The sequence below is a fragment of the Malaya genurostris genome, chromosome 2, assembly GCF_030247185.1.
Source record: "Malaya genurostris strain Urasoe2022 chromosome 2, Malgen_1.1, whole genome shotgun sequence".
Classification (NCBI taxonomy): domain Eukaryota; kingdom Metazoa; phylum Arthropoda; class Insecta; order Diptera; family Culicidae; genus Malaya; species Malaya genurostris.
In genome coordinates, this window is record NC_080571.1 from 114,571,996 (window position 1) to 114,592,001 (window position 20,006).

Consider the following 20,006-nt stretch of genomic DNA (forward strand, 5'->3'; position numbering starts at 1 on the left):
GCCTGTGATAAGTTATAAATAGACGTTGTATCAAAGAATGCCAATTCTACCAATGTCCTCCAGCTGCGAACGATAGAAAATGTTTGGGTGAAAGTGAAATGGAGGTTTATATTCTAATAATTTCGGTTGCCAATCACTAGAGAAGCTAACAAACAGATGGAAACATGCTGTCAAATTGTTGACATACGATTTCATCTTAATTTTTTATGTGGGGTGCGAATTCAAAATACGAAAAATAAAACCGACGAGACAGCATTCAGGTCTTGAACATCTATAACTCAACCGATTTTAAACAGATTTTCAATATCAAAACTTACATACTGCTTGGCAAAATTACTACGCATTGATTCGAATAGAAATTTTTTTCTGTAATATTGCTTCAGACTCTAGTAAATTTGACTAAAATTGACAAAAGTTGCTCCTTCTTAATCCAAAACTGTATGACTGTCACTGAGATTACAATTTTTATGTCTATTATTATGAGCCAAACATGTTTTAGATAGTCAACCAGCTAGAATGAACAAAATGGGAAACAAGCTCAGAAGTGTGTGGTTTTATAGCTCTGGGAAGTTAAACGAAACATTTATCACGCTAAAGTACTCATGTTTCATATACAATGGTAATTTTGTAGCGACAATTTTCTGCCCGTTTTCTTCACTGTGAAACCGAATACCATTCAATGAAATTGTAGCAAATAAAAACTGTTTTTACTCACCCAAGCGGGTAAATCGCCCAGACGTGCCAAAATGACATCCTTGTCACTCGCCAGTGCCGATGCTTTGGCCACATTTCGACGAGTTTCGTTTTTCTTGCGCCATTGGTCGCGTGCTACCGAAAGGATCACCGGCGTAATTAGCCACGCTACCGACCAGCCCATGTAGCCAACGCAATAGATGATACCCACTGTGACCACCTTCTTGGTAAAGGAATACAGCATGGATACAATACTATCATGGTCGGTTGACGGTGGTGCTTTTTCTAGTTCAACTTTTTCCAATGATTGCTCCTTGCTGGCGCCAGCCATTTCGGCGCTGTTGCTAGATCTATTCGCGTCGTCCAACAGATTGTCACTCTCGCTGGGAGGTACTGCCGCCACTGTAGACCCTCCAATATCACTTGAGGTGCTTGCTAAATCACTGTCCAGAACGAGAAAAGACACAACTATGAGATTCCGGAGGTGATAACTCAATTAACCTCGACAATATGTATAACGTGCTATATTTACACCGAAAACTATGACATAATCCGTATGCTATGGCGAATGGAATGAGAATGAACTCATAGCACGACTGAAACGAGTTCAAATCTGTTTCATGTGAAAACAAACCTCATTTTTGCTCTGCTCTGGTAATGGAAAACCACTAACTACGTCTCTCAACGCAGATCGCACTCATAAACTAATCACTACGGGTTCGTCAATACCAATTCAACAGATACAACCAATTTGTTTGTAAACAAAACACTGATAATTGAAACTGAAAAAATATTGTACAATAAAGAAAGTTAACCACATAAAAATAGAATTAATTTGTGTGTAACCACCTGAGTTCTCTGCGATGCACTTCTAATACTCAAACCTAACCGTATGCCGTAGAACAACTGACTATCAGTGAGGTGTGAACACAAAAAGCAGAGATTTGAAATTTCTCGAGAATATTTATGAGTAAACCGGGACGGCAGCCATGCTGTTCGGCAAAGAATTAATGTAATGCGCTGTGATGTGGCCAATGAGCGCAGTGGTCTGTGCCTCGATAGTCAATACTAGGTGCGGAACTTGCAGCCGGCGATTTGAGTACAGTGTGGAAAAGTGAGTGTGTTGTATGAATCATGCTAAAAATAGAAGATGAGAGAACGTAAATTCAAGTGAAAATAAACACGAATATCTAAAACGAAAACAAATAAACCGCAATAAACCGATTTTATACTGATGTCACAGCCGTATAAAATAACTTGTCACAGCCGTATAAAACAACTTGTAGTAAAACTCATGTCATATATGTCAATTGGCAATATCTGTAATATTGGGGTTTGTTAAAGCTACACGATACACTGAATCCTCAATTTACCCGCAAAGTCGAGGGTGCGTTAATTAAACTTCGCCTAAATTAAATAAAACATCTACGCACAACAAATAAACTTACGTTCATACATAAAAGCATCTAGGACCTTCTGAGACTACGAAAATACGTAAGAGATGATCCACGATCTAAAAACTACATGGAATATTGTCCTATGAGACTACACTGTGCCACAGCATGAAACAAAACGACTAATATATATTTTTTGTTTACTGTTCATATTTTTAGAGCTACATATGGTTTACTCGTATATTCATATCCGTTCCAGGTATGTTCTCAGTAGTCCCAGAGCTTCAGTGAAAACAGGTCTTAAGATTTTCACGAACAATCAGCAGTTTATGGATAGCTTTTCAATACTATTCATAGTTATTGTGCTACACAGAGATGTCTATCTCCTCTGTGTGACGAAGAGCAAGCAAAATTTCTCCCCTCGCACTGACAACTTCAACGAGAGCTCTTCTCTTTCACATTTATACACAACTGTTGTGTAAAGTGTGCACGCATCATGAGTGCGTTTGTTTATTTCCTTTTACCTCTTCCACTGAATCGCACCAAAGTGCTAGAGCATTAGCTAATAAATTCTCTGAGGTGGATGCAGATACTTTCACAGAGGTGCACTCTGCTGTATGGTTTGCGTAGAAAAAGCGTGGACACGCAGAATCAGCAAAATAAAACAATTTATCGTAAAATTTTCGGTTTTCCTTGCAAATTGTTCATAGCAAGGCCAGATCTACTCTCTATTAATTGAAGTTCACAGAAGTGTTCGCTCACCATCACGCGCCAGTGGTCACTTGGGTGTATTTAGACGAGAGCGCGTGTGAGCGATTCATGCGAAGAGAATGTGTTTCACTCGCGCCAGTTGCTTTAACCACAAGCACACACTCAAATGCTGTCTATTCGACACTGAGAAGAAGTGCGCTTTCCTCTTTGTTCGGTGCTTCGTTTTTTGCATCCTCGGTGTGGCAAAAATCTGACTCTAGCGTGTATCACTCTGGTGAAATGCCATCTCTGGTGCTACATATTGCCTACTTGTCTATTTTGATCTGATCCAGGAACGTTCACAGTCATCCAAGAACTTCAGTGAAACAGATCTTAAGATCTACATGAGCAATCGATCTGTTTCAAGAATATTTTCAGTCATCCAAGGGCTTTAGTGAAACGCGAGTATGGAGAGTGAAGTTTGAAAATTAGTCGATGTAGGGTAACAGAGGTATTTTGACCCACTTTAGAAATGATATTATTTTTGCCCACTTTGTAAAAATATCCACCAAATGTTGTAATATCTTTGAAAAAACCCTTCCGCAATATGTAATGTGATTAGCTTCAAATTGATGCAACATGGGTTACTTAACATCGATTAAAACCATAAATTTTTTTAGGTGGGCCAAAATATATGAAGTGGCCAGAATACCTCTGTTACCCTATTATTTTCGTACCAAGTTTCAAGAAAAAAAACAAATCTTCGAAGTCTGCAAAACAATCGAACGTTTGTAGAAAAAGTTGTTAAACGAAAGTCGATTAAATAAAATCTTTACCTGTACTCGACCCGAACCCGAAAAGAATCGGATATTCGGATTCAAAAAAAGGCGGGTGGGTAATGTCAGAGACATAACTGGATGTCGTGAATACGAAAACAACTGACATGTTCCTTAACACTTCCAAATATCAATTAGTTGATCAATTGTATGAATTATGCAAGCATTTCCCTCTTTCACATTTTTCGCAAAAATAAAGAAGGCTTCACTTGATCTCGATTACCGTGAATTTCACACAGCGAAAAGTGCACAAATCTAATCAAACTGTTCTAGATTAGCACTAAACTGAGGATATTTACCTTCGATTTTCAAAAAAATAAATCCTAATAGTTCTTTAGAAAACTTTTAGAGCCATTAGAACGGCTGATTTTGTGTGATGATCCCCACCGTTGTCCTCTTCTCATTGTTTTTTTCACCAATGCAAACGACTAGCAGCTGTGACGTAATCGCTCTTGTCGGAAGCGAAACTAGCTTTGCCAACGACACACAATACATCTGCTCGAATTGGCGATAGAATCCAAACTGATCCAATTTTTGTTAGGAGGTTTCTTTTTGCGTGATTTCGTTTGTAGCTTTTTCACTAATGGGCGATACTCGTTTATACGAAACATTTCAGAAAAGTTTAATTTTGAATTATTTGAGATTATGTCACACAACTGAAAATTTGATCACAAAATTGTGATCATATTTCCGACGTCATGTAGCAAAAATTGTGTTGATTCGTTAGATACAACAAGAGATATTTACGATCAAAAACTTATTACTCTCTCAGAAAGTAAATTTTGAAAAGGCGCTCCATTGAGCAAAAAATGAAAAAGTTTTCCTATAGGATAAGATTTGAACTTGCTCAACTTCTTCAATACCGGGAACTGTTCATCCAATCTAACCTGGGATGTGATGAAACACATCTCAAAAGACTCTCGATTGAACAAAGTGTCATACATTTAAACTTTTCAAAGTGTCCTCATATTGCGAACAAGTGTCTACAAGTCATACTTTATTATCGAAACACGGGCAAAATTCCGATTCTAAAAATGAGCAAAACGAGTCATGATTTGGGGAAAATTATATAGTTTCATGTTATGATAATACACCACGATTAAAACTTCTCGGATCATGATCTATTTAGACTGATTTCGCTGAAATTTAAACGTAACGCACTTGACGTTGTTGGGTATAACTTCAGGTGTGTTTCTGCTACGATGGTAAATTTTCGCAACATAAATTCAGGTGTTATGTGTGATTTTTGCAACATAAATTCAGTGAAAAGCTCGACGAACTTCTTTTAATCAGAATCATTAACAAAAAAAATATTATGTTTTTGAAAAACGACGACGCCTAAAATAACGTGTTTACTTGGGTTTATTGCTTCAGTTTTGATTTTGTGTTTCAGAATTTAAACACTTAAACGAACTGCATAAAAAACACGTGTGAATCAATCCTCTTAAAAAACTCTATGTCGAGTTCTTGCAAAAAAATAGTCTTATTTATAATATTTAGGTAAATCCAGTGTTGGTGATTGCCGAAAATTTGACAGAAGCTGCTATATTGCTATCTATATTGTATACAACATTTTCAATCCGGTAGAAGATGCTACAAGAACTCGAGTCTCTCAATGCATGAACCGCGAGAGAATTTTTCTACATTCCTTCGCTCCACTTCATACTCTGAGTATTTCACGGCCCTTAAAAAAATTACAGTCTGATAATGATCGTTGCTGTGGGAATTTCCCAAGAGAGAATCGCAAGTTGACAATTATCGTAGAAAATCGAGTCGATGATTCAACTTGATGATTCTCATACTAGGTTGCAATATTTCAAAACCCTTGTGCATTCACAGACATTTTCATAGACACAACTTATACATAGGTTATATGCACATAGTTAGAATAAGCGGCAATAGTAAAATGATTCTATCGCAATAATCAACTGCCTGTATAGAATCGGATCGCGAAACGAGAATAAGCGACCATTTGTTGCTTCAGAGAAGATCCCCACAGCAGCGTGCTAACCTTTGATTCTCAGAAATGTCATCGAGAGAAATTCGCTCTCGCACTGGTGTCGATTCTATGTTAAATGAGCCATGCCGGATTTTTGGCATTAAAAATGCCTTACTCTTCACTATATGGGGCCGGGTGTCAATTAAAAGTTTCAAAAATAGTCGCGTAACCTTTTTGTGTCATAATTTTGAACGTTAATAACTCGGTCATTTGTTGATGGATTGTTATAATTTAACAACCAATCGATCCGGAAACTTTTAACTTAAACATGTATGACGACGTCGTTTCAGTATTTCAATAGCATACTATTGAAAAAATTGTTGGAATCGACCTATGTTTTCATCCACCAATCCCTGTTGTAGAAAATGACGTCAACTTCTTGTTCGGCATAGGAGGCTTTGCGTCATGCATAAAAAACACCGTATCGTATGAAGAGAAATCTATAAATATAGGCTGCACAATATTTCTTTGCCTAGTTGATGTTTGACTGTGAATGAAACAAGTAGCTTGTCCAGTGAGCTGATGACTGGATTGTATATGCGTTCACTTGCTGGATTGTCGCTTTCGCATTATGTGTTGGTGAAATTTCCTGTTGTCTGTGCAACACCGTGTTCGCTTGAGTATCTTATATATCATATATATCATCTAGCTATTGAATAACCGAATCAGCGTAGTTACCGATTCTTTTGAAATATCCCATGTATTTAGCAAATTTTTGGTCGATTTTGCCATTAAAAATGCCTTACACTTCGCTTCCCGAGGCTGGGTGTCAATTTAAAACATGCAAAACTAATCGCGTAACCTTTTTCTGTCATAATTTTGAACGCTTATAACTCAGTCATTTGTTGATGGATTTATTTAATTCAACAACCAATCGATTCGAAAACATTTAACTTAAACTTATGAGATAACGTCATTTGAATATTTCAATAGCATACCATTGAAAAATTGGTTTGTGTTGAGTATTTTATTTTGGTTCTCTGGTAGCTATCAGCCCAATTTAGAATTATCGGCGATAAATTTTTCGGATCTAATTTGCAGGGCTTGTTCCTCGATGATTTGTTAATGGATTTTCCTAATTTAAATGATTCCAAAGCTTCAATATTGTAAGCTTAAAAATGTTTTAATTTGTCAACGGATCGGTTTGCATACTTAAATCTTGTTGTTGTCCCACCAGAAATTAAACGGTTAAAAGATTCAAAATTAAATTCTGAAACTTATCTAAAAGCGGCCTCCACGGTTTAGTAGTATAAATGAGTTCCACAGGTTCACATATACAGTACAATTAGATGCAATATCATATAGTATCAAAGATAAACTCAAGGTAAGTTTACCTGCGATTTTACATGTATCGTTTGAATAGGAACCCTCGTAGAATTTGGTTAACCGCCAGTTTCACTTCAATTGTTATTTGCTTCAAAACAATAAGCGTCTGATGACTACACGCGTTGTAACTATGACAATGTGTTAATAACATCAAGATACAATCATTCATGTGTTAATAACATCAAGATACAATATGAGCAAAATTTCGGAATTTGCGTATCCATTCCGTATATTCCTAATATGCCAAAGCGAAAATCAATGTAAGTAACTAAATATTTTATGCGAACTCTTTCACATGTTTTCTTCCTCGTATTGCTGCCATATTATTTACCGACACTTTCCGAAGATTATCGACGACTTTGAAGAAGGATTAATAAAATTACACTATTACTGAGTTTACTGGAACAACATTTTTCGTTAAAATAAATAAATTCTTCTCTTGGATCATTTAACTGTTTATAAAATTAATAAGTTTGTACGTTTCTCGAAAATTATTATCATAAAATAAAATAGTTTCATTTGTTCAGGTTTAAATCTTTATGTTGTTTGTATCTAAAATTGAGCTTCCAAGTAACTTTGAATTCATCATAATTGACTTCTAGTTAAACTTTATTCAAAAACTTAACAATGTAAAAATTTGTGGAAAGGGATCAAAATTGAATAGAATCAATTACCAAGAAAGAATCTAATTGTCAATTTTATCATTCGCTAACAATCTAAGCGCTTAAACTAGAGCAAGTTTGTAATTAGTCAATTGAATAAGTTTTTAGTTTAGTGTATCATCACCATTATCATCTTTATTTTCGTATTAATTATGAAGACCCTAGAAACGTTCCATTTTTAATGTTATTGTGCTCGGTGGTGTCTTGAATACAACCCTCTAATTTTTTTTTGTTGCGATGATTTCCAACTCTCTTTCATGGCACTGATTCAATCGTTGAAGAGTTGCCAAAGAACGTTCTTTGATACGATAAAAGCCATCCTTGGGTAAATCAATACAGCTTGTTTTGTTATAAAGGGTGATTTTTTAAGAGCTTGAGAACTTTTTTAAACAATAAAACGCATAAAATTTGCAAAATCTCATCGGTTCTTTATTTTAAACGTTAGATTGGTACATGACATTTACTTTTTGAAGATAATTTCATCTGCCACAACGTCGAATTTTCAGTGAATGGGCCCTAGAAAAGTTGGCAGAAAATCCGCTTTTTTATCGACAAATTTTGTTCAGCGATGAGGCTCATTTCTGGTTGAATGGCTACGTAAATAAGCAAAATTGCCGCATTTGGAGTGAAGAGCAACCAGAAGCCGTTCAAGAACTGCCCATGCATCCCGAAAAATGCACTGTTTGGTGTGGTTTGTACGCTGGTGGAATCATTGGACCGTATTTTTTCAAAGATGCTGTTGGACGCAACGTTACAGTGAATGGCGATCGCTATCGTTTGATGCTAACAAACTTTTTGTTGCCAAAAATGGAAGAACTGAACTTGGTTGACATGTGGTTTCAACAAGATGGCGCTACATGCCACACAGCTCGCGATTCTATGGCCATTTTGAGGGAAAACTTCGGAGAACAATTCATCTCAAGAAATGGACCGGTAAGTTGGCCACCAAGATCATGCGATTTGACGCCTTTAGACTATTTTTTGTGGGGCTACGTCAAGTCTAAAGTCTACAGAAATAAGCCAGTAACTATTCCAGCTTTGGAAGACAACATTTCCGAAGAAATTCGGGCTATTCCGGCCGAAATGCTCGAAAAAGTTGCCCAAAATTGGACTTTCCGAATGGACCACCTAAGACGCAGCCGCGGTCAACATTTAAATGAAATTATCTTCAAAAAGTAAATGTCATGTACCAATCTAACGTTTAAAATAAAGAACCGATGAGATTTTGCAAATTTTATGCGTTTTATTGTTTAAAAAAGTTCTCAAGCTCTTAAAAAATCACCCTTTATCTATGAAACAAATTTATCAGAATGGTTGAACAAAATATTTTTTTGATTTTCGTTACATGGTTTTCCAAATTCACAATCGAATTTATTTTTTGGTTTACGCTCTCGGAATATTATTCTTAGCTCGGAATATTAGGTTTAGCTATCGGAATATTATTCTAGCAACAACGCTCACATCAAATATGTAAACAAAATGTTATATTGATGTTTTTAATGTTATGTTTAATTCTCTATGAGCCGGTGGGTAAAACAACACGATTATTAAATGAACATGCTTCAGTATCAAATAACCATTTTCAGCAGGGCTTGGTAGTCAATGTCTGCTTTTTGCTTTACCATTAATCTATTAAGCAATCTATCACATCACTTGAGGCAGAAAGTTCAAAGTGATATCCGGATAGAAAATTAGAGTTACCAGCTTTGAAAGAAATGCATTCTTCAAGTAACGCATTTTCGAACCATGATTAATTTTCATGGGAGAAGAGTGGTTAAATAATAAGTTAAAATGATTGGTTTCATGATTTTCTAATCATGACAGCAGTAACGAATTTCTTTCCGTGTATGTTTTCGATTTTAATGTTCCCCTGACGCTAGAACTAGATTTGATGAATATCCAACTGAATTTATAAGTAAATAATTGATAAGAATTGTCTTTGAAAAACCCGTTTAAATATTTTTAAAAGCTAAAACCGAACGAAAACATTGATAGCAAAAACCGAACTCGGATTTTAAAATGCAAGAATCGTTTGAAAAAATCTTCTATGCAAGAACCGGATAAAAATCTGTGAATGCAAAAACCGGACAAAAACTTAACCGGTTTATTTTCTTGCACAAATTGCTTGCCAAAAGAAAATATATCTGTATAAAATGTTCAAAACGATGTATGTAACAATGGGAGATTCTCTTTGTTTACTTTCTCTTTTGATTATTACGGCACTCTTAGCAATCCTTCTCTCCAATTATTTACCGATAATAATAACTAAAGCTATCATCTTTTAATCTGCTCTGAAGAAATTACCGAAAAAAGCAGGAATATTTCGCAATAATCGAAAGAGAAAGTAAACAAAGAGAATCTCTCATTGTTACATTCGTCGTTTTGAACATTTTATACATATATGACTATTTTCATTACGCTCTTCGTTCAAACTTGCTTTTGGCAGAAATTTGTTCTGGTATGCCATTCCCTCTCGGGTATGACAACATGATTAGGGCTTTTGTACAAAAAAATAACACTCTGTATCGATTTTTTACCAATATTTTAAAAAGACTGAATTTAGAAATTCATTCGATAAAGATTTGAGAAACAAAGATGAATTCTCATTTTAAAACTAAAAAAAAACGTGATCCATACTTTTTATTTAAGTCTTGTACTCATTACCGAGCGGCAGAACATAAACTCCATTTTTTGTCTGTTGCAGTTAAGTCCCGATGGGTTTTGAAATGATTATTGCAAAAACCAGTATTGAAATTTTACCGTATTTTTATGATAAAATGGTAAATGAGAGTAAACTAATCAAAAATTAAGTTTACATTTTGCTTCATCTATTTGAAAAAAAGACTATATTTTACATATACATTTTAGAATTTTTTATGCAGCAGTATTTTAGTAACGATTTTCCGATTCATGCTAAAAGACTTGAAAGCATGATTTATCTGGTATATGGTCGGTTTAGTTTAAACAAAATTTAATTTTATCAGTCTCCATTCTAATGGAAAATTAAATACAATTTGAGAACCTTAAATCTAGAAACATTGCTGCTAACCAAATAATCTGCTCACTTAGCCAAAAATAAGGTAAATTTAGTACACAGATGTAGCTAGTATCAGATATTACAGCATAATTTATGTATAATTTGAAATATCGGAAAGTTTAATGAACAACGCTCTTCAAATGCATGATCTTTTTCCTTAAATAAAGTTGTTGCCATGCGAGGAATCCATCAGGGGTTGGTACCCTATAGGATTTTTATTTATTGAAAATCCCATGTACCAAAAGTAACAGTAAAGACCCATAAAATCCTTTTATTTGAATAAATACGAAATTGACGTCTTCAGTAATATTTCAGATAAATTTGAATCCAATAGCTATGCCGAAAAATTTATTTTCTCTCCACTATAATTTGTAGGATATGAAAAATTGAGCTTTATCCTTTACAAAACATTATTTTTCAAGATTATTTTGTTTTTCTCTGCTTTTCCGTCATTTTCCATTCATTCATTTGTACATGGTGTGTCTGTTTGGATCAATGCAGAAAATTTCAATTTTTGTCTGATGCGAAACTAAACAACACAGCCTTTCCTGTTGATTTTTTAGTATTGTGCTCGAACTTGTGTCATCACAATTGCATCGTCGAGAACAGCAATTGATTTACAAACTCTTCTGAAACACAAAAATGATGGCTTTTGTGTCTATGACGGACGACAGTCTACACTGGACGTTGAATAAGCCTAGATTTTTTTAAGCTCGTTGAATAAGCCTAGATTTTCGACTTCGGGACTGTCTGGTTATAAATTCAGTATAAAAAATATCAAAGAAAATTCAGGGTTCTAAATCCCGATTCGGAACATGACCTTTGGTTTAAACGACAACATATGACAACTGCTAGCTATTTTAAAATGGGTACTGTGTTAAAGTCGGAATAAAATTAACGAATATAACAAGTACTTTGTGCAAGTGATTTGAAAATGAAACACGCTTTAATCAGCAAATTCTTGAAGTTATACAACAAGCCCAATTTCATTAAATTATAAATTATATTGATTTGTTTAATACTCAGTAAACTAAAGTAAAGTCTCATTCAAAAATAGTTCACATAGCTTATTAGGTATGTATTTAATCACCTGAAGGTAGGCTTTGTAGGTGATAACTTTGAAGCTCTATAGGACGGCAGTACTCAGTATATTACACAAATGAAAATTCTGACACCGCCATTCCATTGTCCTTAGATATATTTATTCATTCCGAAGAACTTGTAGTCGACCTTTTCAAGCTCCCGACGCTTTGAGGGTGTCAAGGCAAAATTTTGTACGCTAGTCTTCCACTGACATCCGCTGGTAAATCTTCCATCATCAAGTATGAATGTAGCGAGCGGAAGAGAAGAGAACTGCATTGTAGAATGAGGTAAGCTTAGATGTATGACATCACTCTCAGTGCCACCAAAAAGTCGCAGTATAACCCGTTTTGTAACCTTAATCACTAATTTCAGCCTTGAGTGCGAGGGACCACGACAACGCAAATTATTGAAACTGCAGGCAATTTAATCGTTACTATCTTTGCTCTCCAAGAAGAAAATTATTTTCCAGATTTTACGTTCATACTGAGAAGCATTCCAACGCCTTATGAGGCATCGTGGCACGAAACGGATTGTAATCACAGTACAATGAACTTTGAGTTTAAGATTTAGCAAAAAGAATCACAAAACATACCAAAATATGAAATCAGTTCCTCACTTCGGCCTTGATGTGGTGACATCAACAAAAACTATTTGATACCCCTTAACATTCAATGCTCCGTGTTCACTCTAGCTGACTTATACCGGCACTAAACGCAATTCTAAATAAACTTGGTATGTTATGACTTGGGTTACTCGCGCTATGAGCACACATAAAGAGAAGGAATCGCTTGAATTCAGAGTGTTTAATCGAGTAACAAACCTCTCCTACAAACAGATGAATCTCTGACTAAAATTCTCATACTCATAAGTTGGTAATGCTCGAAATAGACTACTCAATCTACTTCAATCCACCTAATGATATTATTGTATCTTTCTTTATCATAGCATTACAACTGGTAACGACATACTCAAATGCCAATATCATACACAAAAGATGTGTGGTGTGGGTTTCGTAAAACTATTGTTAGGTAAATGCGAATCTCTCTTTGTTGAAATTTTTTCTCAATTTATGCAAACATTCTATTCTGGAGTTAGTCTAGCGTGATGCGTAACAAGGTCACACTAAGAAGCAGGTAAACTTTTAAAGGAAGGAAAAGTAAACAAACCAGAGTTCTCTGATTCTCGTTACAGCAGGAATAGTTTTTTTTTCTGTTTTTATATAAAGATGAACCTATTTTTACTCTAAGCGCTGTCAAATATACACATAACTAGAAAATTACTCATAAGTAAACTTGTTTTGCCTTTAGATATGCAATCACTGTGAAAACCAACTTTTAAACCAAATGTCATATACCATTCGAATCAGTTCGTCGAGATCGCAAAATGTCTGTGTGTGTATGTGCGTGTGTAGTTTCGCAGGTAGATTTGAAATAAATGGCACAAATGGCAAAAATAACTATTTTATTTGAGAAAATCGGTTGCAAAATAGTGCAGTGATTAAATGTTGCAAAAAATATGCTCATGATTTTCTCGGAGATGGCTTAATCGATTTTTCAAGCCCTTATTCATTAGGTCTTACTTTACCATAGAGCGCTATTGAATTTTATACCGATTCGATTCTCAGTTCCGGTATTACAGGATGATATGTGTAAAACAAGCAAAACATATGCTCTCAATTTTCTCTGCGATGGCTGAACCTATTTTAACAAACTTAGATTCAAACGATAGGTCTTATAATCCCACAGAACGCCATGGAATTTTGTCTTGATACAACTTTTGGTTCCGAAATTACAGGTATTAAGTAAAAAACTTCTATTTCCCGAATATTTCGGTATACCTAGCAACTTAAAAACAAATAAAGCTTTTTGTACTAGGCGTATGATTCCTATGCTGTGCATTTTTTTCTTAGTTTATTAGTTTCCGGCTCCGGAAGTACCAGAAATAATAGTCAAATCTCCAACAAGGGAACACAATTCATTTTCTCAGAGACGACTTAACCTTGCGGTCCACTTAGCCGCTAATAAATTTCATCCGGATCCGATTTCTGGGTAAGAAATTACAGAGTTGAAGAGTATATAAATTTTCAAACCATCATTTTGAGTGACGATACAGAAAAAATCTTCTAAATTTGGCTCCAAGCTGTTTCAACTTGTCGTTTATGTTAGGTGCTGGTTACTGTTATATCGGTGCGCAGTTTCAAAAGTACCGGAAACAGTGGTGAAAAGCTCTAAACGGAGCTTGCTTCATTATCTCAGAGATGCTCAAACCGATTTTAGCAAACCTAGGCTCAAATGAAAGGCCTTCTGGTGAGACACGGATCCAGCACTGAAGTTTTTGGTTGTGGTACTGGTATTATTGCATTTTATGTTTTATGATATTATAGGACAGGCAAGAGTAGATATTTGTTCATGTTCTACTGAACAAATTCATCATTTTCATTTCAATTTCTGAAAATATGTCAAGGATAGAATTTATACATCAAGTTAACTCCAAATGGCAGAAATCGATATGGAACTGATATACAAGTGTGTATGAACAGTATAATTATCGATTGAAATTTGACATTTCAAAAATTTTTTTTGAATTAATGGTTTATCTCAACTTGAAATGCGACCCATTCCAAAATTCGATAGATGGATATTACCTATAATGTGTGTTAATATTGCTTTGTTTTTGTTCAACCAAAATCAGCTTTAGAATTTCGTGTCTGAATATCTAATGAATATCACTTCTAAGAAAAACATCACTTATGCTAAATTATTCTAGTGTATGAATGACCGTTTTTCTTCACAAGCTTGAAGTTTAGCAAATGTTTTCAAGTTGTTTTAGATTCAGCTTCTTCATTTTTATAAGGCAAACGACAAATCAACCTCTAATGTTGATTATAGTAACAAGTTTAAAACAACTATTATGAAAAATAAATTAAGGATTGCACTGTTTTGGGTGTTTAATAATTTAAAAAAAAATCCCAGCGTATATATTTTAGAGAGCTCAACCGTCTAGAAGAGAAGTAAAGAACTGTAAATTGTTTTAACTGAAAATTTATCATTTTAAAAGGCACAATCAAATCAATGTCAAATGTTGTCAAGTCACATTTTGTTGTTAGTTTCGTGGTTTTGGTTATTTACTACTTTTTTAGGAAGCCTCCGAGCTACGAGTTACGATTCGAAGGAAGTGCATGTCAAACTTACATTCTTACTTTCTAAGAATAAGCCTTAGGCCGGATGGAACACTCAATCCATGCAAAAGAAATAGTTTACCATACTCACGACAAGGTCAAAATTACATTCCAATCAGCGCAAATGAATCCAGATTACATAACCTTTTCTGCTATTAATCTCTGAAATTATTCTACTGTCAGGGTTATTACTGAAGGTAAAGAAAATAACTGCTGAGCTGTCAGATTTCTACTAAAAGATAAAATAATTTGCAAAATGGTTTACATCTTGCACTATAATCAAATTACAAAACCATCTAGTGGTGTAATGATGCCTTTCTCATACCAATCATACTATCATACGTTATGATCAAAAAAGAACCGGAATTTTCATTTAAAAATTCCCGCGCTTGTCCAATCGGTAAACTTTCATTCTCTCAACGTTGGCAACACTTTTATACACATTCTGTCAAATTTTTACGCATATCGTACGATTAGTTTTTGTTTGACGTCTATACAAAGAAGTTGAAAATTTTTCGTGTGGCGATTTTCATAATAGATGAAAATTTAGAACAACGTGCGTGCATCAAATTTTGTGTTGCAAATGGATTTAAGTGTTCCGAAACGTTGAAAATGTTAGAAAAGGCCGCATGCCTGTGTTTTTCCTAGACACGATTCACCAAAGGCCTTTTCTAACATTTTCAACGTTTCGGAACACTTAAAACCATTTGCAACACAAAATTTGATGCACGCACGTTGTTCTAAATTTTCTTCCATTGTAAAAGTCGCCACAAGGAAATTTTTCAAATTCTTTGTATAGACGTCAAACAAAAACTAATCGTACGATATGCGTCAAAATTTGACAGAATGTGTATAAAAGTGTTACTAACGTTGTGAGAATAAAAGTTTACCGATTTTACAAGCGCGTGAATTTTAAAATGAAAATTCCGATTCTTTTTTGATCATAAGGTATATAATACTGTGGTATTCTTCAAAATAATTTTCTTCGATTCTAGAAAGAATAACCGAAATCCATCTAAGACGAAACGTAAAGATAGTGAAATTGGTTATGTGCCCTAGCACAAAATAAGGTTAACTCCTAAATAACCGAAATCCGGTTTATTTGACCGTCTACAGATGAAAACTATCAATTGGAGTAGTCTTGAGGCCGATTTAGATTTTTTTACGTTTGCTCACCCTTTTAAGTGGAAGTATAAAATTGAATGCAATTCATAAATTCCGTATGGGACCACAGGACCTTTCATTTGAACCTAAGTTTGTGAAAATCGGTCAAACCATCGCTAAGAAAAGTAAGTGAGATCCATTTAGGACAATATGATAGCTATTTCCGGTGCCTCAGGAATCGGAAATCGAAAACCAGGATAGCCGGAATCGTTTTTTTTGGTCATCTACTGATAATGACTACCGATTGAAGTAGTCTTGAGGCATAAATCAAATAAACATAGATTTCCGACTGTACGGTGACACTAACAGCACCTCTAGTGAGAAACGGGTGTACTTTTTTCCATTAGCTACTGTGGTTTTGTTAAATGCGCAGGCAACTTTATGCATGCATTTTAGAAGCATTTACGCACCCATTCTCCACCAGACGGTGCTTTTGCTGTCACGGGTTTCTCAACTACATTAGTATTACACTGGGAAATCTATGTTTATTTGATTTATGCTTGAGGCCAATTTAGAATTTGTTTTTCGTTTTTTGTTTCGTCGCTCTAGGTGACGGTATACCATTTTGACATGCTTGACCTTATAATTCCGGAATCGGAAATCGGATCCAGATGAAATTAAGAAGTTTTGTAAAGAACTATGAGACTATTCATTTGAATCTGAGTTTGTGGAATTCGGTCGCGCTATTTCTGAGAAAAGTACACATATTTTAATTTTATGGCTCATTTTACCCCATGACTGCGGAACCAGACGTCAGATCAAAAAAAAAATCAGGAAATTTGTAACGAACCACAAGACCTTTCAGTTGAATCTAAGTTCGTGAAAAGCAGTCCAGCTATCTCCGAGAAAAGTTAGTGCAAAAAACGTTACATACACACATACGCACATACACACAGACACAGAAAATATGCATTTAGACCGTTCCAAAAACTAAGCAACGGCTAATACAGTGCAAATAACTTAGGTCCGTTAATAATTCTGCAGATAATTGTAAGAAATATTTTGAGTCCAAATATAAATTTTGAGACAGGCGAAGTTCTCCGGGACACCAAGTAGTATATAATTCAATAATGAACCATGATTGGATACAAATATAATATTGTAAAACCATTGTGAACCTTTGCACTCTTCATGGCTTTCACTATCCTTTACTTTATTAGTTTTAAAGTTATTATTCGAATACAGTGTCATTTGGTGTAGATTATGTTTGTGTCGCAGTACCTATAACTGAAGTAGGCTTTCCAATGGATAGCAGCAACAGTGAGACTACAGCATAATTTGTATGTTAGCCTCAAGCAAGTCTTCAGGTCTTATGCGACTGGTGCAATGCATCTCTTGAATAAAATATGAACAAGAAGGCCAAAAACTAAGCAACGGCTAATACAGTGCAAATAACTTAGGTCCGTTAATAATTCTGCAGATAATTGTAAGAAATATTTTGAGTCCAAATATAAATTTTGAGACAGGCGAAGTTCTCCGGGACACCAAGTAGTATATAATTCAATAATGAACCATGATTGGATACAAATATAATATTGTAAAACCATTGTGAACCTTTGCACTCTTCATGGCTTTCACTATCCTTTACTTTATTAGTTTTAAAGTTATTATTCGAATACAGTGTCATTTGGTGTAGATTATGTTTGTGTCGCAGTACCTATAACTGAAGTAGGCTTTCCAATGGATAGCAGCAACAGTGAGACTACAGCATAATTTGTATGTTAGCCTCAAGCAAGTCTTCAGGTCTTATGCGACTGGTGCAATGCATCTCTTGAATAAAATATGAACAAGAAGGCCAGTTATTCCAACTGAGGATAGGAACATAGAACGGTCTAGAAAGTCCTTTCTTTTAACATTATCTTAACCTTTCTTTGTATTGAAATCTAATACAAAGCATTGATACCTAGTATGTAATTTAGGCCCCAATTGCCGAATCGGTTATAGTCAGTCCTGTATGAATAACGTCAACATTGATTAAAAATCATATTTACAAATGATCCGTTTTCTAAGATAACAATTTCTTTAACCTTGACCGAATCGTTGAAACCATCTAAAAAGAAACACCTGCTCATACAAAGCACAAATCGATGAGAAATGAGTCAACAAGGAATGAGCTCGCCCAACAAAACGTGTGTAGTTTTGTTTGTACATTCGACTAGATGTTCAAACATTACACCCTAAGCCAACAACTCTGAAGTAGGGGTAATGAGCCTCTATCAATCATGTTTCTATTCTCGCTCTAATGATTTGTGTCTGTTAGAGTAGCATCTGTTAACTTTGTCTATGGTTTTAAACTGACTCTTATATTAGAATAAATACTAGGAGCTCGGGACGCAACTGAAAAGCGATACCCACCCTAATGTCCAGATACCGTTCATCTACCGTGTTTATCACGCTTTGAGTACATAAACACTTCACATCTTTTCGTTATCGCATTCTTATCAGTGGATAAAAGCGACCGAAAGTACTACTAATCAAATGCTGACAAATAACACTTGTATTGTTATAGATATATGTCATGAACAATTGATTTATATCATACAATTACCTGTCTAATGATGCATTAAATCCAACAATTGATATCCGTAATAACTTGAATATGATCATATAAAATGAAACCAAGATACGTTTCAGAACATTTCTCTCGATTTAACGTAATTTTCCCGTGAAACTAATTTTTCGCCTATCTCATTGCCCTGGAAATAACATTTCATTTCACGTTGTTAAAATTTTCATAATCTCATCAAATATGAAATCGTATCTCCGATTGAAAGTTCTTGCACATCACCACCCAAACATGCGCTTCGATAGCATCGCTACTACTGAAGATGGGTCAAGGGAAAACGCCGCGAAATATGCTAAATTAACGAGTATTACTATTCATGGAAAATTTTGCTTATTTAACAGCTTTGGTTGTTGTACGGACAAAACGCAGCAGATCGAAACTACGTTCTCCTCGAACGGCTGTCTACTCACGAATGAATTCTCATCCGGCCAGAAACAATTCTGCGAGTGTTTTGATCATAACAAACCATGCTAGCATAAAAATGTTTATGTTTTTTTCTCACGTAATAGAGAGCAGAGCCGAGCAGAGAGATAATTGGAGTGCTCTCTGGGAATTTTTACTTTATTAATATAAATCCAAGAAACAGTATCGATTTCTCAGAACTATTTCGGCTATGTATTCTGAAATTGTTTACCGAATTTATCAACAGTTGAGCGTTTGGTATTCCTGTTGTTGTTGTCCTGACAAAAATTACCGTACAGTTTTGTAATTTCAACACTACCTACTAACGATTACTTGATTGAAAATTTAGATTCTATCCGTTTTTTTGTATGCCTACTATTTTGTAAAGTCTAACACATTTGAAACATCTTTTTTTTCTTTGCATTTTATTATAGTAACACATTTAAAGAATATTCTGTGAAATTTTCAAACCTACACGGGCAAAATTCCGATTTAAGAAATGAACAAAACGAGTCATGATTTGGGGAGAATAGTATATTTTCATGTTATGATAATACACCATGATTAAAAGTTCTCGGATCATGATACATTTGGACTGATTTCGTTGAAATTTAGCGTAACGCATTTGACGTTGTTGGGTATAACTTCAGGCGTGTTTCTGCTACAATGGTAATCTTTGCAACATAAATTCAGGCGTTATGTTTTAAAATATGAAGATTTCAAATATGAATTAAATGGAATGGTGTAAAAGTGTGTGGCGTATTGTTTAGACGATTTCAACTAATGTCTCAAATAATGTACATTTGAATAGCAAAACAGTGAAAAGCACAACGAATTTCTTTTAATCTGAAGCATAAACAATTTAAATATGTTTTTAAACAACTGCGACATCTAAAATAACGTGTTTACTTGCGTTCATTGCTCCAGTTTTGATTTTTTTTGTCAGAATTTGAAACACATACACGAACTGCATGAA

The 20,006-nt window shown here is 34.9% G+C and overlaps 1 protein-coding gene across 7 annotated transcripts in view; it reads right to left on the reverse strand.

Moving 5' to 3' along the window:
- Positions 1–19,027, reverse strand: part of LOC131432747 (extended synaptotagmin-2) — a 41,567-nt gene extending 22,540 nt beyond the window's left edge. For 3 of the 7 annotated variants that reach the window (XM_058599238.1, XM_058599237.1, XM_058599239.1), the window contains exons 1-2: positions 18,611–19,027; positions 716–1,136 (exon numbers count right to left, since the gene is read on the reverse strand). In XM_058599238.1, the coding sequence (XP_058455221.1) occupies positions 716–1,136; positions 18,611–18,669 (480 nt within the window). In that variant the 5' untranslated portion in view covers positions 18,670–19,027. Of the gene's footprint in view, positions 1–715; positions 1,137–1,225; positions 1,250–1,327; positions 1,476–1,542; positions 1,831–12,312; positions 12,471–18,610 lie in introns of those variants that run through there. The other 4 variants (XM_058599241.1, XM_058599240.1, XM_058599243.1 and 1 more) reach the window with 4 other exon arrangements.
- Positions 19,028–20,006: the final 979 nt, after the last annotated feature.